This window comes from Nicotiana attenuata, unplaced genomic scaffold (genome assembly GCF_001879085.1).
Source record: "Nicotiana attenuata strain UT unplaced genomic scaffold, NIATTr2, whole genome shotgun sequence".
Lineage (NCBI taxonomy): Eukaryota > Viridiplantae > Streptophyta > Magnoliopsida > Solanales > Solanaceae > Nicotiana > Nicotiana attenuata.
In genome coordinates, this window is record NW_017673515.1 from 106,695 (window position 1) to 131,920 (window position 25,226).

Sequence of the window (25,226 nt, forward strand, 5' to 3'; positions counted from 1 at the left end):
TAGTCGGAGCAGAGAGTAGTCCACTTTTTACATTCTGGACTCAAGGTATAAAACTTAAATCGAAATGAGTTTAAGTAGTTCATGCACTTGGGATATAGAAAATATTCAAACAATCAAGTAGTTCACTTATTAGGTAGCTACATGTAATCTCTTGATAACCATTAATTGGTAATCAAGTAAAATTGATTACTAACTTGCTCTTACATGTTAAAATTCATTAAAAAGAAAAAAAGTATTATCCATACATACATACATACATACATATAGCCAAAAAAAAAAAAGGAAAATTCTATACATTGTCCATATTTAGATGATTGAGAACAATATTTATTATGCCGCAGCAAGATACAACTATCGAGGCAAATGATACAAACCCTGGAATGAGATCGTGTAGAAGATCATTACTTTGCCAATATCACTATGAGCAACTTCGCTAGAGTAGTCACATTAATCTAAATCTAGTACATTAGTTTGCTAAACTAAAGCTTCATTAGCATATCTAAGGATTAAAAAAGTTGCTAAGTAAAAAAAAAAAAAAAATTACAGTGTGAGGTAGTAGCCTAGCATGTACGCAATAGAATAGTCATATGCAAAATAGACCCGAACACCAGTGTTACCAACAATATTCTCCATGAAATGTATATCAAATTAGCTAAAACCAGAAATACCTGAGCTCTTCTTCTAGTGTAACCGGAGATGTTTGCCAATAGAGCGTAAGAATCTGTAGTGTAAGACTTAATGACATTTCAAATCTAAGCAAGCTACTCTGAATATCTTGACAATGGAAAGAGCATTTGAAGTCCCAACCATAAAAAGTCCTAGCCTATCAGTGAAATGGGAAGGAGGAAAAACCTCAAGCCCTGAAACTAATCAAGTGATAATAGGAATAAGATCAATATGTTTTTCTAAGTTAATCATAAACATACTACATCTTCAACATAAGATAACATATTTACAAGAACATTGCCAATAATTAGCTACAAATAGGGCACTTGATCAATCCATTTTCGTTACATTCGGGACATCGGCTCGGAAATTCATTAGCTTTCCCTTCTGGATCAGTAATTTTGCAGCTTCCATGGCAACTGAAACACAAAACAAACCTAATCCCACAACACCCTTTACATGGAGAAGTTGAAGGAAGTAAAGGAATCCCATGTAAAAGTTTCTTTAATATTCCTTGTTCATGCAATCCTACAACTTCATCAGCTCCACCAATGTCCCTGCCTCTAATAAATAATCTTGGAGGGACTACTCTTCCACCAAGAATCCTCCACAACTCCTCTCTATATTCAACGTGCATCGATACATCTCTCTCGTAGTACACAACTCGAAAGCTTTCTAGCAGAAACCGGATTATGTTGCAGTCCTCGAACGTTTTCCTGATCCCTCTTAGACTTGTTGTGTAGAAAATAACTTTGTCACTTCCTCCCGGTGGACACTTCTCTTCGAAATTAGAGCACAATGAGAGTTCCGAGTCTCTGTTTTCATCATCTTTGGAGTTACATTTCTCCATGGTTTCTGAATATTCTTGTAGAGCTTGAGGAGTAGATGTTTGTGTTTGTGTTAAAAGTTGTACTTCATGCTCAGACAATGGAACAGTTTTACAAGAATGATGACTTTCAGGTTCCCATGTTGAAGTGTTTTCCATTTTATTGTTATCTGTGGTAGACATCATGTCCTTTGAACTTTGGTTGGTATGGAGTTTTCCGTTTCGGACATCCTTTGCAAGATCAGAACTAAAGTTTTGACAAAACATCTCAGGAGGGATGTCATTGTCACGTTCTTCGTTTGCTGTTAGGTGACTTTGGAAGTATTGCATTGGACGATTTACTTGGAAAACTAGGTTGTGTTTCAACGATGTAAATGATGGAATGGACTTGATTTTTCTTAGAATTCCACCTTTCATGCTTTTCATCTCCTCTCTTCCTAATTTGTTTCCCTTGTAGACTGATTTAGCTACAACTAGTTTCCACAAAGAAAGAGTTGGCGAACACTTTTGTCCACAACCAAATTTTCATTGATCAAAGGGGGATGGATAGGGACCTTTCTCTTGTTGTTTTTTTCTTTTCGAGTGGTTAAAAAGCAATGCACAAAAGGCTATTTGTTAGTAGCTTTTTAAACTACAGAATGATGACAAGTAAATTGATAAACATACCTAGAAAAAAGAACATGTTCCACAGCTGGTTTCAATTTAACTGGGAGATGAGTGCACATTGATATGAAAATCTCTATATATGAAGGACTTCTCTGTAATTTTGCCATATACAACAGCAGACGTGGACTTTTATGATCGGTTTAAGCATGTATACGGGTAAAATAGGACTTGTCCGATTCTGCCATTTAATCGAAGACCAGGGAATCACGTCGAGGGTCAGTCTCGTAATGGATTAGGTCAGAGCACTAAGGTAAAGTATCAAGCTTGAGAATCGAGGTGCTCGTCGAGGTCGAGACCAACAACGATCAAGACCATATATGACAGACTCTGAACGAAGCGCAATAACGGAAATGCGAGATGTCCGTAAACGGTTGAAGATCACGACGGAAATCCCGGAACAGATTTGATCAAGGGCGGTTGTTTAGGCTAATCATGGGATTTACTTCTGCAATTAGAGTTATACAATAATTAGGACTCCTCTACTATATAAAGAGGAATCCCCATCATTTGTAGACACCTTACATTCACGAATATCAAAGCAATATAATATTTCTCAGCTTACTTTCTTGTTCATCACCTTACTGTGCCTTTAACTATTCTTGCATAACTAGCTCGAGGGCTCTGTCCAAACGCTGGTTTGCTTTATATTATTGTCAATTTGCATCACTTATCTTTACGTTTATCAATTGGTATTAGGTGAAATCACATATTTTTAAAATCACATTATAAGTTTAATTATTATCCAATTTTTAGGGTAAACAGTTTGGCACCCACCGTGGGGCTAAGGATAATAGTGATTGCCTAGTATTAAACCTCATAGCACACACTGCTTTTATGCTTGTTCTCGTAAGTATCTTTGATTTCAGGAATCAACATATCAAACTCTCAAGCAGTGCCCACTCACATGGATACTGTCCTTGGTCTTCATGGCGAGAACGAGCACGTAGTCGCCCCGGGAAACGGTGAACCTCCAATCAATCCTGACATACCACAGGCCGTAGATCTAGTCGATGTCAATTCTCGTGTTGCGATTCATGGAAATTTAGGCGCCAACCCCGAAAATAGCGTCCGCAGAGACGCCCAGGCAGCCGATCAGAACGCACAGAGTGGTGAAGAAGGCGAGATTAACCTTCGAATGATATTTGAAATGTTGCAGACTCAGCAAGCTGTGATAGCGCAGCTCCAAAATCAGAATCGATCACCGAGCAGAATCGAACTCGATGCATCATAGGAAGTTATTCACTGGGTCGAGCCTATACCGGAAAAATCTAACGATAACGGTCCGGGAATTGACCCCAACATCATGAAAATGCTCGAAGAGCTCACTAAATGGATCGAATCATGAGAAAAGAAAATTGATGCTAACGATAAAAAGGTAGAAACTACAACTCACAGGTTGATCAAATAGCGGGGGCACCCCCGATTTTAAATGGTTTGGATTCGAAAAAGTTCGTACAGAAGCCTTTCCCACCAATTGCGGCTCCGAAGCCCATTCTGAAGAAATTCCGCATGCCAGAAATTCCCAAGTATAATGGAACCACTGATCCTAATGAGCATGTTACTTCTTATACATGCGCAATAAAAGGAAATGACTTAGAAGATGATGAAATTGAATCTGTTTTATTGAAAAAAATTGGAGAAACTCTATCGAAGGGGGCAATGATATGGTACCACAATTTGCCGCCCAACTCCATCGATTCCTTCGCCATGCTTGCTGATTCTTTCATAAAGGCACACGCCGGGGCTATAAAGGTCGCGACTAGGAAATTGGACCTCTTCAAAGTGAGACAAGGAAAACGAAATGCTGAGGGAGTTCGTATCTCGGTTCCAGATGGAATACATGGACCTGCCCCCGATCACCGATGATTGGGTTGTCCAAGCCTTCACCCAAGGACTAAACGAGCGAAGTTCAATAGCATCACGACAACTTAAACAGAATTTGATTGAATATCCAGCTCTGACCTGGGCCGATGTACATAACCGACACCAGTCAAAGATCAGAGTCGAGGATGACCAGTTGGGAGCCCCTTCCAGTTCCATTTATCTGAATATATCCGAAGGCAGGATTCAAAGAGACATCGATAAAGAGCCCCGATCAAACAGAGACCGGTACCAACCATACAGCGCAGAGCGTAGAAACAGCAGACCAGGACGTAATCTCGTTTGGAATGATCGAAGGAATGATCGAGGACAAAACTCCCGAGGGCTCATGAGTAAGAGTGGCTTCGATAAACATGTCGAGCCCAAGGAAGTGCCACGGTTATCAGAATACAACTTCAGCGTCAACGCATCGAGTATTGTGTCAGCCATTGGACGGATCAAAGATACGAGATGGCCCAGACCCCTACAGTCCAACTCGGCTCAAAGAAACCCTAATCAGATATGCAAATACCATGGAACCCATGGTCACAAAACCAAAGATTGCAGGCAAATGAAGGAGGAGGTAGCTCGTTTATTCAACGATGGTCATCTTCGAGAGTTCTTGAGTGACCGAGCTAAAAATCATTTCAGAGACAGGGATGCAGACAGGAAAAATGAACAGGATGAACCACAGCACGTGATTCATATGATCGTTGGTGGGTTCGATATTCCTCAGGGCTCGATATTTAAACGCACCAAAGTTACAATCACAAGGGAGAAGCGTACCCGGGACTACTTACCAGAGGTTACCTTATCTTTCAACGATGAGGATGTAGAAGGGATCAAACAGCCTCACAACGACGCATTGGTAATATCTATCCTCATGAATAAAATTCAAGTTCAACGTGTGTTGGTTGATCCAGGTAGCTCGGCAAACATTATTCGATCGTAGAGCAACTCGGCCTCCAGGATCAAATCGTGCCTGCAGCTCGAGTCCTCAACGGCTTTAACATGGCGAGTGAAACCACCAAAGGGGAAATCATGTTGCCAGTAAACGTGTCCGTAACTATCCAGGAAACGAAGTTCCACATAATCGAAGGTGATATGAGGTACATGCGTTGCTCGGAAGACCTTGGATCCATAATATGAGGGCAGTACCTTCAACGCTTCATCAAGTCTTAAAATTCCCAATGCCGGAAGGAATTAAAATGGTGTAAGATGAACAACCAGCAGCCAAAGTGATGTTTGCAATTGATGAAGTAATACCAGTATTGGCACTAACAACAACAAAGGGGCCGGAATCAAAGGAAAAGCAGGAAGTCAAATAGCAACCACAGTCGCAGGCCTCGACCAGATCAGAACAGTAGGAAACTATCGAGGATGATGATTGTATGATACCTCGAAACTTCGTAATCCCCGATGATTTTGACGCCACGAAGTCAACGGTTGAAGAGCTGGAACAAGTCATACTGATCGAGCATCAGCCTGATCGAAAGGTATACATAGGCACGGGGTTAACTCCCGAGCTCAGGGAAAAACTCATTAAATTCCTTATTAAAAATATGGATTGTTTTGCTTGGTCCCATCTTGACATGACAGGGATCCCACCGGACATTACCACCCATCGATTGAGCTTGGATTCAAAGTTCAGACCGGCAAAGCAAAAGAGAAGGCCACAATCCGAGGTAAAGCATGCATTCATCAAAGATGAGGTAACCAAGCTTCTCAAAATAGGATCCATCCGGGAAATAAAATATCCCGAATGGTTAGCAAACATAGTCGTAGTCCCCAAAAAAAGAATAAACTTAGAATGTGCGTAGACTACAAAGACTTAAACAAAGCATGTCCTAAGGACTCATTTCCTTTGCTGAACATTGCTCGCATGATCGATGCCACGGCCAGCCACGAGATCCTCAGCTTTCTTGATGCCTACTCCGGGTACAACCAAATACAAACGAACCCGGAGGATCAGGAAAAGACTTCCTTTATTACTAAGTATGGTACTTATTACTATAATGTAATGCCGTTTGGACTAAAAACGCTGGTGCTACTTACCAACGCCTAGTAAATCAAATTTTCCAAGAACAAATAGGTAAATCAATGGAGGTTTATATTGATGACATGCTAGTTAAGTCCCTGTACGCAGAGGACCATTTGACATATTTGCAGGAAACATTCAACATATTGAGAAAATACAACATGAAGCTCAACCCCGAGAAATGTGCATTCGGAGTCGGTTCGGGCAAATTCCTCGGCTTTATAGTGTCAAATCGGGGAATCGAGATCAACCCTGATGACATCAAGGCGACCAAAGACATCACAATCATGGACAGCGTTAAGGTCGTACAAAGATTAACGGGGCGGATAGCCGCTTTAGGCTAGTTCATCTCGAGATCTTCGAATCGAAGTCACGGGTTTTTCTCCCTACTCAAAAAGAGGAACCATTTCACTTGGACCCCGGAATGCCAACAGGTGTTAGAAGAGTTAAAATGGTGTCTTTCGAGCCCCCCATTGCTTCAAACTCCGGAAGCGGGCGAGCAACTCTACTTATATTTGGCAGTCTCAGAAGTTGCGGTAAGTGGTGTCCTAGTTCGAGAAGAGCAAGGTACGAAATTTCCTATTTACTACGTTAGTCGAACTTTAGGTGAAGCCGAGACCCAGTACCCACACTTAGAAAAATTAGCGCTTGCTCTAATAAGCGCCTCTAGGAAATTAAGACCGTATTTTCAATGTCACCCAATTTGTGTTGTAACCACTTACCCCCTTCGCAAAATTTTGCACAAGCCCGAACTCTCGGGCCAACTGGCCAAATGGGCCGTCGAGATTGTAGGTAGTAGGTACGATATTGAGTATCAACCCAGAATAGCCATCAAGTCTCAAATATTGGCCGACTTCACACCAGCCCTCGTACCCGAGGTCGAAAAGGAACTATTGCGAAAATCGGGTACATCCTCGGGGGTGTGGACCCTTTTCACAGATGGTGCTTCAAACGTGAAGGGGTCCGGGCTAGGCATCGTTTTGAAGCCACCCACAGGCAATAGAATTAGACAATCTATCAAAACCCCTAAGTTGACTAACAATGAGGCCGAGTATGAGGCCATGATTGCAAGTCTCGAGCTGGCTAAAAGTTTGGGAGCAGAGGTCATCGAGGCCAAGTGTGATTCCTTACTCGTAGTTAACCAAGTCAACAAAACCTTCGAGGTTCGAGAAGATCGGATGCAGAGGTACTTGGACAAACTGCAGCTAAACCCTACACCGGTTCAAAGAATGGACCCTACAGCATGTACCTCGAGAGCAGAACAGTGAGGCCGATGCCCTTGCAAATTTGGGGTCATCAGTCGAAGATGACGAAATTAGCTCGGGGACTGTCGTACAACTTTCAAAGTCGGTAGTCGAAGAAGGCCATGCCGAAATAAACTCCACAAGCCTAACTTGGGATTGGAGGAACAAACATATCGATTATCTAAAGAATGGGAAGCTTCCGTCAGACCCTAAGGAATCGAGGACTTGCGAACGAAAGTTGCATGATTCACATTGGCCGAAGATGAAATATTGTACAGAAGGATGTTTGATGGGCCGTTGGCAATATGTTTAGGTCTGAGAGACACCGACTACGTCCTACGAGAAATTCACGAGGGTACTTGCCGGAACCATTCCGGTGCCGTATCACTGGTTCACAAAGTCATCAGAGCAGGGTATTATTGGGACATGGAAAAAGATACTAAGGAGTTCGTTTGAAAATGCGACAAATGCCAAAGACATGCACCGATGATCCACCAGCCCGGGGAGCAACTTCATTCATTCTTATCCCCATGGCCATTCATGAAATAGGGAATAGATATCGTCGGCCCTCTGCCATCAGCCCCATGTAAAGCCAAGTTCATTTGATTTATGATTGGCTATTTCTCTAAGTGGGTTGAAGCACAGGCTTTCGAGAAAGTCAGAGAGAAAGAAGTTATAAACTTCACCTGGGATCATATCATATGTCGATTCAGGATGCATGCCGAGATAGTATGCGATAATGGAAAATAATTTATCGGCAGCAAAATAACGAAGTTCCTCGAGGATCACAAAATAAAAAGGATATTAATGACGTCGTATCATCCAAGTGGGAACGGACAAGCCGAATCAACGAACAAGACCATCATTCAGAATCTAAAGAAAAGATTGAATGGCGCTAGGGGAAAATGTAGAGAAATTTCGCCCGAAGTCCTTTAGGCGTATCGAACAACGTCAAAATCTAGTACGGGGGCAACACCATTCTCCTTGGTATATGGCGCCGAAGCCCTGATCCCGGTCGAGGTCAGGGAACCCAGCGTCAGGTTTCGGTACATAACGGAAGAATCGAATCACGAGGCTATGAACATAAGCCTCGAATTGCTAGATGAAAAATGGGAAGCCGCCCTGGTCAGAATGGCAGCACAGAAGCAGTGCATCGAAAGATACTACAACCGAAGAGCCAATCTTTGCCACTTTCGAATCGGGGATTTAGTTCTGAGAAAAGTCACCCTCAACACTCGATACCCAAACGAGGGAAAACTCGGCTCGTATTGGGAAAGACCATTTCAGGTCCTCGGTGTCATCGGAAAGGGATCTTACAAACTTTGCACGATGAACGGCGAACAATTGCCAAATAGTTGGAGCATATCACTCCTCAAATGATATTATTGCTAAGGTATGACTCTCTCCTTTTTTCATTTGTATTTGATACTAACTTATTGCAGGTGTTCGATCGAAGACTTCAAAAATTCTTCAACATAAAGACCTCAGGTTTTAAAGCACCCGTTGCACTCTTTTTCCCTTAGATCGGTTTTGTCCCAAATGGGTTTTTCCGACGAGGTTTTTAACGAGGCAACAATTATTATGCTACTTAGGGACAATTCAACAGTATCCGAGGCTTCTTTACAATCAAACTCGAATACTGGGGGGCATCACCCTCGGATGCAATCACTCTTGGATGTTATGTTCTCAAGGAAAATACTCCATATCAGCAAGTGTAGATAGGTAAAATTTTGTAAAGGGCCAAACGGTCAAATGAACCGTGTCCTTGTAGATTACTCGAGCCCCGATGGAAAAACATGTACACATAAAAGAGTTATGGAAAGAAGTATTTTTTTCCTTACCAGATGTTCCATGCCTTAGTGAAATTTCTACTTTACTTATGATCTATTGTGGAAGCCGGCTCAAGTGCCGATCGCAACTAAAGCTCGAGCTATCAACCCCATACTCCGGGACTGCCATCCAAAAATCGACATGTTCGAATTATTAAACTCCGAGACCATATGACCTTGAAAAGGCAATCCTCAGTTTTATAGGCCACGGCCATCCCACTCGGGGTCTGACGGTTCGAAGTATAATTGAAAACAAGCCCAAAAGGAAAATCTCATGTTAAAGGCTACGGCCAAACTAACACGGTTCGGAGACGTTCGAATTCCGTAATCAAACACGCCTTCAAATATTTTTCATAAAACTGGTTAAAAAAGGCTATCCTCGGCAAAGTTACAAAGGATTTCGATAACATCAACCCTCAAAAACCTCAAGAGGTACCAAATTGTTCCAACTCTCGAACAAACTTATGCTAAGGCATAACAAAGTTTTTCGCTAACACTGAATCCTAATGGGTACAGATTTATCTCGTGCTAAGGCATAACAATTTTTTATATGATTAAACTTTTTAAGCCGCAAAAAGGGAAAAAGCCACTCTTTTAAGGCCACGGCCCGATTCAAGAGCCTAAGGGCAATTATATTATTGAGTTCGAGGATCCACCCTCGCTCAATCGGAACCTAAGGGTTTTTTTACTCCGAGTTTGAGCAAGTACTCCCTCGATTATAGAGACTATACTAATCTAACTTCGATAGGTAAAATTTTGCAGGGCAACGAAGTGAGTCAAAATTCTCACAAGATACAAAGTATCAAAATTATCATAAGGCGAAAGGCAAAGCAAAGTTTTCACAAAATAGAAATTAGAGATGAGTCCGAAAGAAAAGGGATCTTTTCATATATGCCAAAATATTTACAAAGACCACTCAGGGTCCTACACAAAAAGTCCAAAAAAAAATCTAAGTGCCTAATCTTCCCCGGGAGCCTCATCTTTATCTTTTCTACTCTCGAATCCGCTCGCACTCCCGGAGTCAACATCATCGGAAAAGAGCAGCGCTCTAGCGTCGGCCTTAAGTAATATCACGTTCTCAATATCGGCGGCAAAGTCGAAGCCACGAGCATGAATCTCCTCGAGAGTCTCTCTTCGAGATAGAAACTTGGCATGCTCAACGGCCAAGTATGATCGAGTCTGGGCTGTGTCAGCCGCTGCCTTTGCTCGAACTTGAGCAGCTTCAGCATCAGCTCAATAGACGGCCACCATCGCCTCAGCTTCAGCCTTTATTCTTCATACCTCAGATGTGGCCTTTGCAAGCTCAGCGGCCAGCCGAGTCTCGAGCTCCTCAATTTTCTTGGCTCGGGCCAAGCTCTCCTACTCCATGCTTTGGAGTTGACACTCAACCGAAGATAGCTGGGCTCGAGTAGTATCTTTCTCTGAGGCGAGGCGGCCCATGTTCTGCTTCCAGCCCAAAGTCTCTGCCTCCTTCATCTTGGCCTCCTCACGAAGTTGCTCGATCTTTTCGGCCTTCTACTGAACCTGCAGGATCAAAGTATTAGTCGTCATCCCCGAATTGATACATCGAACTTCTAAGAAAACTCTTCATTACCTGTTCAATCAGGTCGGTATGCTCTTTGTGAGCTTTGGCCAGTTCAGCTCGGAGGTCCTTGATCTCCTCTTCTTTTTGCCCACTGAAGAGTTTGAGGGCATCTCTCTCCTCCGTGAGCCTTTTGAGATCGGCCTCACACCGGTTCAGCTCGGCTCGGGATTTAGAAAACGCTTCCCGATGAAGCGTCATGGCTTATGGAGAAAGAAAGGAAATCAGGCAAAAGGAAATAAAGGCAAACGTAAAACTAATAATGGGAGCTGAAGTCTACCTGGCTCAGGAGTCGCTGAGCCTCATTGAAAATGATCGATGCATCCAGATCGGAAGCATCTTCGACTCCCGCGAAGCAACCGTGGAAAAGGTCCTCTACCTCGTGGGCCATTGCCACATCGAGGGTCTCAATGGCCTGGGCTTCCTGAATTTGCCCCTCGAAAAATGAGGGGAGGGGCGGCGAATCATCAACGTTTATTTTCCCAAGCAGGTCACTTGGGTGTTCTCTTCATTCTGAAGGGCCTCAAAACTAGCCCCTTCACGCACATCCTCCAATTGCTCATCACGGCGAGAGGCATCTTCAGCCTCCGAGGACTCGGGGAATTGCTCGAGCCACCTATCGAGACCTCCTCGGTCCGAGGCTGAACCTCTTCGATCATCGCCGGCTCCGCGGCCTTTGGGACCTCGGTGCCCCTCTTTCGAGCCACCAGCTCATAGTCAGCATCTTCTTTTTCCTCTTCTTCATCTCGTAGTCGCTGAGCTACGTCGGCAGGCAGTTACGAGCCTTGCTCTTTTTAGGCTTTGGAGTCTCGAAGGGCGAGACCCTTTTTTCTTTTCTTCTCCTTCGATAGCTTCAGGACACGGGGCGGAACCTCCTCCTCCCCGGATGAGGGCCTCATGACGGCATCTTTCCCAAGGCCTATATGAAAAGAAATCAAGTAAACATAAGAGGGAAAAACATTTTAAAGTTATGAGATACGTGAAGAAAAGGCTTACTGTGATTTTTGGCCTCCCATCGGCCCCTTACTAAATCGTGCCACGAGCGCTCAACATACGAGGAGTTTGAAGCTAGGGTTCGAACCCAGCTCTCGAGGTCTGAAATCGCACCAGGCGTCCAAGCGACTGCTACATCACAAAAAAAGGATGTTAGTAAAAAGAAGTAAAGGAAACAAAACAGTGAATAAAAGCCAAAGGAAGGATCGAACTTACGCTTCATATTCCACTTCTCGGGAAATGGCATCTTCTTGGCCGGAATTAGGTCGGAAGTTTTCACTTGAACAAACTGACACATCCACCCTCGATCCTTGTCCTTGACTATGCTCGAGAACAACACCTTGGTGGCCCAACGTTGAAGCTTTAACAACCCACCTTGAAAAAAATGGGGCCTATACAGCCTGATGAGGTGGTCGAGGGTGAAAGTCATCCCTTCTTTTTTACTCGCGAAAAATCGAAGCAAAATGACAATCCGCCTAAAGGAAGAGTGGATCTAGTCTAGGGTTTTTTGGTATTAGCGGTAGACGTCGATGATAACGGGATCGACAAGGCCCAACGTGAAAGGATAAGTGTAAAAAATCATAAACCCTTCCACGTGGGTAATAAAGTCTTCCTCGGGAGACGGAATCACCACCTCTTTCTTCTCCCAATGGCAGTCTTCCTTGACCTGCTCGAGGGCGCTCTCAGTTATCAAGCACATGTACCTAGACATCGGCTCACACCGGCCAGGGACAGAAGAAGTTTTCTCGACTTTGAAGTCGAAAGAAAGATTGCACCCCATCTCGGGAATGCATACCTCAGGGCAGGGCTCCACTGGTGTTTTATCGCCGGCCGGCCGCGATGAAGAAACCTTTTCTTTTTGAGGAACAGTTTTGGATGTTTTTGCCATTTTTATATGGATTCTGAGAAAGAAGAAGATGAGATTTGTAGTTTTGAAGAAAGGTTGGTAACGAGGCCTAGAAATTATGCAAGAACAGAGAGGCTTAATTGGATCTGAAGAACTTTGAAGAATTGCGGAAAGACTTGAAAAACTCAGAGGGGAATTGGAGATTGGTACAAGAAATATTCAAAGTAAAAGTTTAAAGAAGTGAGAGGGAGACCTATTTAAGGATTCACGGCGACGGTTCAAAGGCACTAGTGGCCGACCATCAACTGACGTTCATTAATGGGAACTGTAACGCTTCGGTCGCTTATGTCGCTTACGTCACAAGGGTGACGTCATAACTGGTTGAGGTATAAAATCGAAGGCTCAGTTTGTTTCTTCTCATTACACTCCAAGAAACGAAGGGACTATCTGTATACGGGTAAAATAGGACTTGTCCGATTCTGCCATTTAATCGAAGACCATGGAATCGCGTCGAGGGTCAGTTTCGTAATGGATCAGGTCAGAGCACTAAGATAAAGTATCAAACTCGAGAATCGAGGTGCTCGTCGAGATTGAGGCCAACAACGATCAAGACCATATATGACAAACTCCGAATGAAGCGCAATAATGGGAAGGCGAGATATCTGTAACCGGTCGAAGATCACGGCGGAAATCCCGGAATAGATCAGATCAAGGGCGGTTGTTTAGGCTAATCATGGGATTTACTTCTGTAATTAGAGTTATACCATAATTAGGACTCCTCTACTATAAAAAGAGGAATCTCCATCATTTGTAGACACCTTACATTCACGAATATCAAAGCAATATAATATTTCTCAGCTTACTTTCTTGTTCATCAGCTTATTGTGCCTTTAACTATTCTTGCATAACTAGCTCAAGGGTGTCTGAGCTCGAGCGCTCTGTCCAAACACTGGTTTGCTTTATATTATTGTCAATTCGCATCACTTATCTTTACGTTTATCAATTGGTATTAGGTGAAATAACATATTCTTAAAACAACATTATAAGTTTAATTGTTATCCAATTTTTAAGGGTAAACAAAGCATAAATACTTTCACCATGGAAATGGAGGTAACAACCAGCGATGAAGTCACCTTTGTTAATCATCAAGAAATTACACCGTGTAGCTATGTGAGCAAGAGGTCACGGATTCGAACCGTGAAAACAGCCTCTTGCAGAAATACAGGTAAGGCTGTGTATGATATACCCTTGTGGTCCGGCCCTTTCCCGGACCCCGCGCATAGCGGGAGCTTAGTGCACCGGACTATCCTTTAAATTACACCGTGTAGCTAGGTAAATTATTATTTTATGCATCACTTAACTTTTTCGTATATTTACCTCTTTATATTTTGATTTCTCTTTCGCGAATATCTTATTTCCGTCAATGATAACACTAAGTAGAAGGTTTCGGGACCAAATTCAGGAGGGGGACAAGGGTATGCCACTCGCAATAATGCAATCACAAGGGGTGCAAAGCAACTTCTTTTTTATCGGTTAGAGAGTTTGGAGGATATAAAGGAACAACAGTGACTCAACCTTTTTGATGTTGAGCATGAGCTGTCTCAACAAGTCAAAAAGCAAGCCCCTACATATCAATTATCATGATGTTGATTCGACAAGCTAACTAAAAACACAATCAACAACTTCTTCGGATATCCTTCTCTCGGAAAGGAAATTATTATAGGAGAAAAGTAGAAAACTTTTAGTCTCAAAACTACAGAACCCGGGCCCCCCCTGAACGAGCATCCAAAGGATTAGAATAGAGATCGTCTCCCATACAACCATCTGCTAGTAGGCATTGTCTACCATATAGGCAGGGCAGTACATGCCTCTCATTGGAACTGAATCAAAATGAGGATGAGATTTTAGGTTTCATTAGAACAGATGTAGATCAAACCAATCTCGATTAGAAAAAGAAACTGCCTTTGGAGTCAATAGAAGGATGTAACATTTATATAAAATATATTTCAACAAGTCATGTCAATAATTAAGGATAAAATAAAAGTATTAAAATTAAATAGTTTTCGAAAAGAAATACGTGTCATTCCTTTTTAACAAACTAAAATATCGTGTATCACATTAAGTGGGACAGAGGGAGGAACAAGTTCCATGTTTGGCATTTTCAGTTGCAGCACTCAGGTATTCAAAGTGCGCACAGAAATATTCATGTGCGGGCGTGGTCTAAAAGGTCCCACTCATGCACTTTGATGAACCTGGCAGTTCAAGTGTTAGGCGTAGGTCACAACATGCACTTTGATCCCCTCAATAGACATATGATCCACCAAAGAGGAGCCCGTTTGGATTGATTTTAAAAAAGTGGCCTTTAAGCACGGTGCTTAAAAGCACGTTTTAAGTTCTTGAACTTATTTTTATAAATAAACAGTTACGTATTTGGATAAAAGTGTTTAATCTAAAAAAAAATTATTGAAGTGTTTGGTAAATAAAGGCTGATAAGCACTTTTTCTATTAAAATGACTGAAATATCCTTAAATGTTAACACTAAACATCTCGTTTATAAAGATTAGCTTGCGCATCTTCTTCATCAAGGCCATTGGCTTCCTCTTCAAACCTCTCTAGAACCTTCTGCGAGGACGAGCATTAAAGAGCTTAACAAGCTCGTCAATGGACATGTCAAGTAAAGCATCGAGATCAACGCCTCTAGAACTAAACTTCTTGAACGTCCTCTTCTTTGGCTATCCTGTCGTCACATCGGCTTCAACATCCGCCATGGTTGTGGGGAGTGAATTGGCAACCAGACAAAGAAGCAGCTCGAGCACAGAAGGGGCATGTTTTAGGGTTTTCTCTTGAGGGGTAATTTCGGAATTAAGAAAAATTATAAAGGATGAGAATGTAATATACTTGGCCAAAGCAATATGGCTTTTAAGCCAATTTCGAAAAAACTATGTTTACCCAACTTGTTGATTTTGACTTTTTTTAAGCAGATTTTAACTTTTTTTAAGCTCCTTTTTTGGTTGCCAAACGCTTCCACAAGTGAAAAAGTGCTTGAAAACTGATTTGACCAACTTTTAAGCCCATCCAAACAGGCTCTAGGTGTGTTTCGGTCTCTTAATAGTTGTTGCAGATTCTCAATGATGCAACACAACTAACCCCTTCTGGCTTAAATAAGCAGTATTACTGAGGATAAAGAAACAGACTGCACTTGAATTTCTGAGAAAACCAGCAACACTGATATTACTGTATAAAGATGTACAAGAAAAAGACATAAACCAGATAATACAAGTAATTATACATTAAAGCAGAAACAGCAAAAGCTTGGAGAGACTCCTTTAAGACACTTGATTACGATATTGATAAACCATTATTTGTTACTAGGTCCTTGAACCACCTAGCTATCTGCTGCTAACGCCTGGGACTCGGCTATAAACCCAATGCTGAAGCCAAAACTTATGCAGGACAGTTGCTGATTCTTGTCATCCACCATCTTCATTGTAAGAGTGTATGATCCCTAAATTTTGAAAAGGAAAAAGAAAAGCATCATTAAGTACGTTTAAAGGCGGCAGTACAGGATTTTCTTCCAATTCAAACCCGGAAAACCAAATAAAGACAAGTTATAATGATAAATAAATCAGCATCTGAAACATCAATAAATATCAAGTAGATGCAATCGGAAAAAGCATCTTCTGAACGATTGAATTCAGGTAGACCTGTAAATGCAATTGGAAAAAGCATCTTCATACAATATATTTGGCTGGTTTTTATTGTTCAAAAAGAAATTGTATTAGACTGGCCTTTGATGTGCTCTACTTTCTAAAGGCTTTCCCTCGAAAAGGATGAAGGGTAATAACAGAACCAAAAAGCAAGAAAATCTACAAAAATACCAAGCAAAAAGAGAACCAAATGTGAAGGCTGTACTCCTCAAGCCGTAAGTTCTTTTTTTTTTTTTTGATAACCAAAAAATCCCCAATGCTGTAGGCACACCGACCCATGACGTGCGCCTAACCCGCACAACATGTGATGCACTCTTACCGCTAGTCCATACCCATAGCTTTACAGCATCAAGAAGTAGACCCCACTACTTTCCCACAAGAGGCACATAATATTATGGTTTGAAGACTTGTAAGGACAAAGCAGCTCATGAAATGCAGAGACGGCTAAGCTTTTTAGAAAATTTATGCAGAATGAAAATAGCAAATTGATATTAAGATGGATAGTTCAAAACTGAATCGGAAAGTTGACTCACAGGTGGAGTAAATCCAGGCAACTCTTGTGAGTGGGAAATCACGAAATCACCGGAAGCTGGGCAAGATGTCTCTTTACAAAGGTCGATGGCCTCGTGGTGGACATGGAAGAACAAATAGTTGACATCAATCACCAGCTTTCCTCCAGTGAGATTCTTACCTGCAAGGACAACTCAATCTTCTGGTCAAAAGATACTTCTAGCACATTGTTAAACTTCTTTTTTTGTCCACAAAGGGTTGAAAAAACCTAGTAGACTATGTCATAGTTTATAAATGGTGGGCGCCGCCAATACATAATCAAGATCGTCATATACGATGAACCAACCACAGGAAAGACATAAAATTTGCCACCAAACATCAGAATGATAACATATAAATGTGATATATCATCAGAACATGAGAGTTGGGCTGCTTGCTTAACATAAAGAATAGGATCTCTCAATAATACGCACGGGTCCAAAGAACCAACCAAGAAACAAGATACCGTTTCCTTGGATTTAAGGCCTTGCTAAGCACAAGTTTGGATTCTTCGAGGTTGGATTTATGAGGCCAAAATGAAGTTCAGTTCTTTTTGCAACAACTTCTCAAGCTCAAACAGCATAATAAAATCACCTCATGTAACAGCCAAGCAAGGTCATTTACAGCAAAGCACAGTGACCATGTGCAGGTAAACCCCCTTTAAATTTTAAATGTTTTCCTTTATGTTATCCATGTTCCATCTGTAACGACCGAGTCCAACCATGCTACATATTGTCGTTAGACTACTGATCTATGTCAGTCTTCTAAAAAACAGTGTTCAGGAAAACAGAAACTTTTGCCTCCATCATCTTCAATCACAATATCTTAAACTTTTATTAACACTTCAGGGAATGTAAAGTTGATTTCAAAAGCAAATATTCTTGCTGATAAGAAAGAACTACAACCACCAATCTTAAGGTATATCGACGAGAAACTTCAGCAACATGATAATGCTCATTACATGGTCAAGAGAATGTAAGCATCTCTACCAGTTTGTCCGAAATTTAATTCTTTCATCAAAAGAGGATGAAGAGTGAAGCTTTTCCAAACTAATTTCATGGCTACATCCAAGGTAGGGGCTTAACTTCAAATAACTACGAAGTCTTATTTTGCTACAGGAGAACAAAGGGGAAATACCTTAATCGAGCTGATCTAGCAAACCTAGAGGTTCTTTGAAAAAGAAGAAAAAATTAATAAAATCCAAAGACAAACGAACCAAAATGTTACTTTTAAAAAATTAACACTTATAGACTCGGGATAATCTTGGGGAAACTCGGGAAACGTAGGACTAATGGCGGCCAATATTCCACCTGGTCACCCCCAGTTTCCCCAAAATTATCTCGAGTCCATAGATATCGTGGATGGTGAAGGAATATCCTCACTGCTATTTTTGGATCATCTCTAACTAGGTATATATAAGTCACATTTCAAACTTATTTTCACCAAGTCCTACGTTACTCTCGATGCCTAAGTATGGACCCCTACTTTTGTAGTGTTCTGCCTATTAAGCTTTTTAGTCTATTAACATTTTTGCTATTTTTAAACAGAACCTGCCGCAAAAAATTTATCAACATCTTCTAGATGTTGCAGCGCCTGCTACGTTCTTATGTCAAGGAAAATCTTAGAGCATGAGTTTGACCAGTGGATCAAAGAAAATGATGAATAAGAAATGAAATTTTTTAATTGAAGATAACAATCTGGTGGAGGGGATGGTCTTGCGTTTGAAATACTTCAAATTCATGATGATCATGTCTTCTTTAGGGTTATAATCCTCGGGGGTGAATTTCCAGAGGAATTGCTGAATGGTGAAGATACATCCGAGAATCCGGTTGAGATCGATTAGATCTGAGTGCTGGTGGTTTTTTTAATTTAGTACTTCTCCTTTATTTTTTTCCTTAATCAAAGACAGCCAATGTGGGGTAATCACTGTCTTTTTTTTCTTGCTTCTTGTGTGTGCATGTATTGTCCAAATTATATCAATGTTAATGTTATTTGCATAATTTGTTTTCTATGCAGAAATTTGCGTTTTCTTATAATACATAATTATTACAAATGACTAATGTGATGGAAATGGGTTTCATCTATTGCGTATTAAGGGTCTAAAATTTTAAATTTAAGCTTATTCTGTGTGAATAATAATTATGTGAAAGAATAATAAACCTCCCATACACGTTATGAAGCAACTTGCCCATGCAATCAAACCACCACATTTATTTCAATGGCACCTTTTAACCATCCAATGCCATTAACCATCTTCAAATTAATTGACATCATTATAGTCGAGCCCTTTATTACATAGGTCAGACCACACCCCTCACCTTCCCCTCATATTCAAAAGCCATTTTCTAAATTTTCTTTCACAAAACAAAGTACCACCGAGAAGAGATAACCAAGCCTCCTTTGATCAAAAGGCCAGGGAACTGCACACCCTTCGATTGATGCTCGATGAAGCCATGGACTATGACCGAGAAGAGATAACCAAGCCTCCTTTGATCAAAAGGCCAGGGAACTGCACACCCTTCGATTGATGGTCGATGAAGCCATGGACTATGTCCATTAAAGATATAGTGTGCTCCTGCCATTTACATATACATCAAAGAACGCGTGCATTGCCTCGCTCTTCTACGTTGACTTCATTCCGGCCCAAAAGAAATGTCTTAGATAAACGGGCACCCAACTATGCCTTCTTGGTACAACTTGATCAACCAATCATTCCTTCCCATTCCATGCCTTGTTTTGAATTCTGCCCATCTCCCTTCAAATTCCTCTCTAGTTAAGTTGTCTTGCAAGAGATATAAACTCGTCTTTAGATCCCCTATAGTTAGCAAGACCACTGAATTTCTTAGGTATCTTGCAAAGATATATCATATGCATAAACGAGGGACAATGTTAGGCATGACTTCACTAATTATTGTCTTGATACTTTCACATTGGTCAATATACACATAGGGTGCACCCCTCCCAATGCATAAATCCGGCTTGAGAACAACCAACAGGAAGTATATACGTTCTCATGAGATATTAATGCACAACATTGGCAATGGTGATTTAACACCCACAAATGAAGCAAACGACATCCGATGTTTGTTGACAAGATATTTAGTATATGACCAAAACATGAAATTCCTAGTAACCAGCCTTACATTAAGGATGAACCCAGATTACATTCCTTAATTTCCCTTGACCATCATTATCCATCAAATGGAAGAAGTCCTCGCTTTTCATTTGCATTTCAAGAAAAACCTTTCTGATAGACTCTGCATTAGTTGCATCCATTCTCAACCTCCTAGTATTGGTAATGTAATTACGCAATCCTCCAGCAAACATCCTAATTTGTCAGGTCCGCCAACGCGAGCTTGGTGTGATACAATATTTTTAGCAACTGGAACACCTACTCTATGATTAGCTTCCAATGTTCTCATCAAACCTCTTGATAAAATCTTGTGTCCAGCCATAAGTCTAGACATTTAAGGGTTCAATTCATGTGTATGAAATAGAACTGCCAGGGTCACATGCCAAAGTCCATTACATCCCAACGTAGCATTAACCCTAGCTGGACAACGAGGAGTCTACTTATCAATCCTGGACTCTTTAGCTTTCCCTCCTTTTATCGCATGTAGCACATTATTCCCGTCATTTCGCACTGATCTCTTTACGATAGGGGTGTGCATTCGATTTATCGATTCGATTTTGACCCTTATCGATAATTACTTATCGGTTATCGATTCGTACATATGCTTATCGTTATCGTTTCAATAAGGTTTCGATTTTTTCGATTTCGATCTATTGATTTTGAGGGCTTATCGATTCGGTTATCGATTGCACCAATAAGAAAATTTACGGGATTCAACGGAAAGTATATCCCTATAAACGCGCCTAACTAATATGGACAAAAAGAAGCTAAAATAAGACGAACACCATTTATAATATAAAAATTGTGTCAACAAGCACATGCAACAAAACTAAAGTAAGGGATCAAATGTATGCCACCAATACTCCAACGGTATAAAAAAACAAAACAAAACAAAACACATCATCACGGCTAATTCTGTTTTCTATTAATTTGAACTTCATTCCCTTGATCTTTAAATATGATCATTCCTTAAATGTGGTAGAGGATATAATAGGGCAAGGGACTTAGGGTAAAGGAAAGGGTATAGATTAGGGAAAATAATATTGTATAGCCGCTTTCAAAATAGTAGCGGAATATATATACATTCTGTATGTTATATTAATCTACACAAATAGGTAATTACTCATTTAACAAGTGTCTACAGTCTAGGGGTGTGCATTCGATTTATCGATTCGATTTTGACCCTTATCGATAATTACTTACTTATCGATTATCGATTTGTACATATGCTTATCGTTATCGTTTCAATAAGGTTTCGATTTTTTCGATTTCGATTTCGATTTCGATAACAAATAGTCGATTCGATTTATCGATAAACCAATTCGAATGCACACGCCTACTTTACGATACTAAACCCTTTCAATCTAGCATGTTCCTTATATAACTCATACAAAAGATCTATGTTCAAAAATCTCATACCTAGCATAGGGCCTTGATCTGCATCATATTTACATTCAACAATTCGTATGTCTTTCCCAAAGTCCCTTTTCGTTCCTATATCCTCATTTTCATCCTTTGATAGATCTATTTTGATAGATCTGTTGTTTCATTATTGACATACTATCGTCATCACTGAGCCCAAATAGATCATACATGATTTGGCTCACAACCATGGCATTAGGAAATCCTTCGCTACGGTCTCCTTCCATTTTCCGAAACTAATGAAGAACTAAAATTTGGACGAAAAGGTAATGTTTGTATTATGGATGAAGAGATAATGGTAATGTTTGTATTTTGGATAAAGAGATAATGGAAGGTGAAAAAGTTCCGAATAGATGAACATAATTTGGATGAAAATTTTTATGCAAAACGCACGCGCAATTATTATCATCTAGCATGCTTGATTTGCACTCTAATCTATGTTTAAGTTTTATTTAATTAATCTTTGGAAGGAAAGTTTAATTTTGGAGGGAAACGTTCAGAGAGAATCTAAAGTTAATCCCGCCTAAAACAAGTGAAGGGCACTGTAGTCTTTTCGTTGCGCTTGAAGGCTATTTGGACAAGGCCATTTGGACAAAGATCGTTCCCGTAATTTAAAAAGCAACATTTGCAGTTTTAGGCCATCCACCTCAGCTTGTGATGGACCAAAACCTTCACCATATTTGACAAGGCTAAAAGTCTATGGGCTTGCAGTACAAAACTGTGTAACTGCCCAAACTAACCCTACACGTAATCGACAGTGGGTTGCACATTTTCCATAGTTTTATTTTTCTGTTTGTGAACATTTGTTCACCTTCCCAAATACAAATTTCTTGAATAATTAAAAAAGTTATAGTTGTAGTTAGGTGGGTCACAAGTAGGCCATTTGCTAAAGAACTTCATATGCTTCTCTAATGAACTAGCTAACGGTTCGACGAGTTTGATAAGAATTCAATCCAACTTGTAGACAAGGAAAATAATTCATCATACTCGGGAATTGCAGCACAACCCTATTAGTTCATGCTACTTATGTTATGCGGGAGTCCATATAGGTAGAATAGCGTCTCTTAGCGAAATGCTAAGTGAAGAGAATTTACATTACTCACAAGTATCAATACACACGCACACAAGTTGTCAATGACTTTCCAGGACCGATACACATTTTGTCCTAGGCCTTGTTCGTCAACAATTCCCAGAAGATGAAGGACAAAAGCGAATGAACCAATAACACAAATGAAAAGTAACTTTTTTCATTTGTGTGAATCCCAACATCATTGCAAATATTCACATTATTTTTTATAAAGTAACTTTTTTTTTTACAACAAGTGTACTTGACGTAATATCATCTCCAGCGATAACATAAAATTGGGTTGCCTTGTACTATTTCTTTTTCCAACTTTAAGTTAGGATATAAAACTGCAATAATTTCAACCAAGCCAGGTACGTTTTTGGATGCCACTGACATCCCTCAATTTCCACATATGACACACTTACTTCCACACAAACACAAACTCCCAATTGTAAGCAAGACATACATCCAATCATTTAGCACATTATTGCGAGTAGGCAATAAAACCAGCAAATCATTAGGTAGCAGGTAAATTAGTTTATCAGCTTAATTAATTCGTTTACATTAATATGACAAGAGGGGGGAAAAAAGATAAAATTTGCAATTAATTCATTACCTGTGGATGCACTGATACTGAATGTGGTCTTTTTACCTCCGCTGACTGGATAGGGTGTTATATCAATTCCACTGACCTTAACAGCGTAGTTGGCCTTTTTATCTGCAAAACCAAAAAATAAGTTCATCAGTTGCCATAACATCAGAATTTTCTATAATAAAGTTTCCTCAATATTTCCCAGAAGAATATTTTAAACGGATTAATCACTACTAAAATGCTCAATTTCACTGGAAAAATATCTTCTTAATACAAAATTATTGTTTTAAAATCTAGAAGTTAATTTTATACACCTTCTCAGACATTTAGAGTTAAGAAAAAAGTGATCTTTGTTTTTTTTTTCAAAGTTACCACTTATACTACAGAGTGATTATTGTGATCATTTAGCAGTATGTACAAAATTACCACTTATAGCAGTTTCTTCATGAAGTACAACTTATAGCTTGTCATGTAATTTGTAAATATCTAATAAATTTTATTTTCAAAAAGAGAAAGAATTTCTAACAAACTTAAATCCGCAAGATGGACTTCCTCCAAGAGTGAAAAAGACAAAAAAAACAAAACTTGTACAAGCTTCCAACTTTAGCAAAGAATATTAATTCAACAAATCACCAAAAATCAGAGAGTAAAAAAGAAAAAAAAACCCTAAAATTGAAAAACGTAAATGGGTATCTACCAAACAGATTCAACAGACAATCAAAAAAAAAAAGATCCAACAAAATATACATTGTAAAAACTAAATCAACAAAATTCGGGTTGCATATTGAACAGAATGAAAGTCAAAGGACTAATAAGGAAAAACTCACTGCAATACTCGAAATCGGTGGATTCAGCGGAAGTGAGAGGAGAGAGAAGAGATAGGAATAACAGAAGACCAACAAAGAGTTTCACGGCAATCATTGCCATTTGATTGGAGCAAAGCAAAGCAAAGGACGGATACAGATAAAGATGGGAGAGAATAATAATGGTTGAAAGTGCAAGTCTCCTATTAAAGCGTTATAACCACCGACTCCAAATTATCACCTAGTTGGACTGCTACTTAGGAAGGAGAGACCAGATACGAACGGAACTGTTAGGTGGGCAACGTAGGAATTTTCAACACAACCCAACAAATAGCGAGAAGTAGGGGTGTACAAATAAAACCGATAAATCGCACTAATTCGATAATTCGAGTCAAACCGAGAAAAAGAATCCGATTATGATTTGGTTTGATTTGGTTTCGTGTTGGAAAAAAAAACCGTCCACATTTGGTTTGGTTTGGTTTTAATTAAAAAAAGTCAAACCGAATCAAACCAACACGGCTTTATATGTATAGAAGTTTTAAATATATTTAATACATAAAAATATTTATGGTAGTGCAGTTTATAAATATTTCTTAAACTTTTTCATAATTTTATCTTTTAACGTATTATTTCAAACTTGGGCTTATAATTATTGGATGCTCCAATAAGTTTTAATGTACATAAATGTTAGTAACTCAAATAAATCTTAAACCAAATCAAATCAATATTAATGCTAATTAAAGACATTCAATTCGATTGTACTATGAATGAAAATAGTGTTGGATATCTATTTTTTAGTTTTTTCATTGTTTAGATAAAATGTATAACTTATTTTTCTTTTAGTGGTTAGTTAGATAAATAATAGTACTTATTGGTCATAATTTTAAATTATGTTTGTTTTCATTATGGCTTATTAATAATATTTATTTTATGCGATTTTGTTATCTTTATTGTTGAATATTTTAATACAATGCCATGATTCATCTCATATTTATGTTAAAACACTTTATATAGTTATGTCTTACTAGGATTAAAGAAATATTTGGAGCAAAAATTTTACGTTTTATGCTATGAAGACTTTATGAAAAAAAAACCGAAAAAACCCGAAAATCCGAAAAAATCGAAAAAAACCGAGATTAAAAAATCCGACTTTTATTGGTTTGGTTTGGTATTTAATTTTAATAACCCGATACAATTGGTTTGGTTTGGTAATTAGAAAATCCGAACCAACCCGACCTATGTACACCCCTACTTCTTACCCTCCAAATAGTTGTGGCAGTCAAAGATGGCTTTGCAACGACCAGACCGGTCGTTTTTAGAATTCACGCCTCGATTCCCTATTAACTGCTTCCCCTAAGTTTATTCTGCTATCTTAGTTTGCCGGGACATTCGGTGTGGGGGTT

At 39.8% G+C, this 25,226-nt stretch overlaps 2 protein-coding genes across 2 annotated transcripts; both read right to left on the minus strand.

Moving 5' to 3' along the window:
* Positions 1–589: 589 nt before the first annotated feature.
* On the minus strand, positions 590–2,162 carry LOC109216605 (uncharacterized protein At3g28850-like). The gene has a single exon (XM_019380776.1). The coding sequence runs from the start codon at positions 1,916–1,918 to the stop codon at positions 974–976; it is 945 nt and encodes a 314-aa protein (XP_019236321.1). The 5' UTR covers positions 1,919–2,162; the 3' UTR covers positions 590–973.
* Positions 2,163–15,732: 13,570 nt separating this feature from the next.
* LOC109216606 (putative phosphatidylglycerol/phosphatidylinositol transfer protein DDB_G0282179) lies at positions 15,733–24,101 on the minus strand. Its single transcript, XM_019380777.1, has 4 exons — positions 23,848–24,101; positions 23,045–23,146; positions 16,792–16,949; positions 15,733–16,056 (listed from the first exon to the last, which is right to left on the minus strand). The coding sequence occupies exons 1-4, from the start codon at positions 23,945–23,947 to the stop codon at positions 15,937–15,939; spliced, it is 480 nt and encodes a 159-aa protein (XP_019236322.1). The 5' UTR covers positions 23,948–24,101; the 3' UTR covers positions 15,733–15,936.
* Between the last annotated feature and the right edge of the window lie 1,125 nt (positions 24,102–25,226).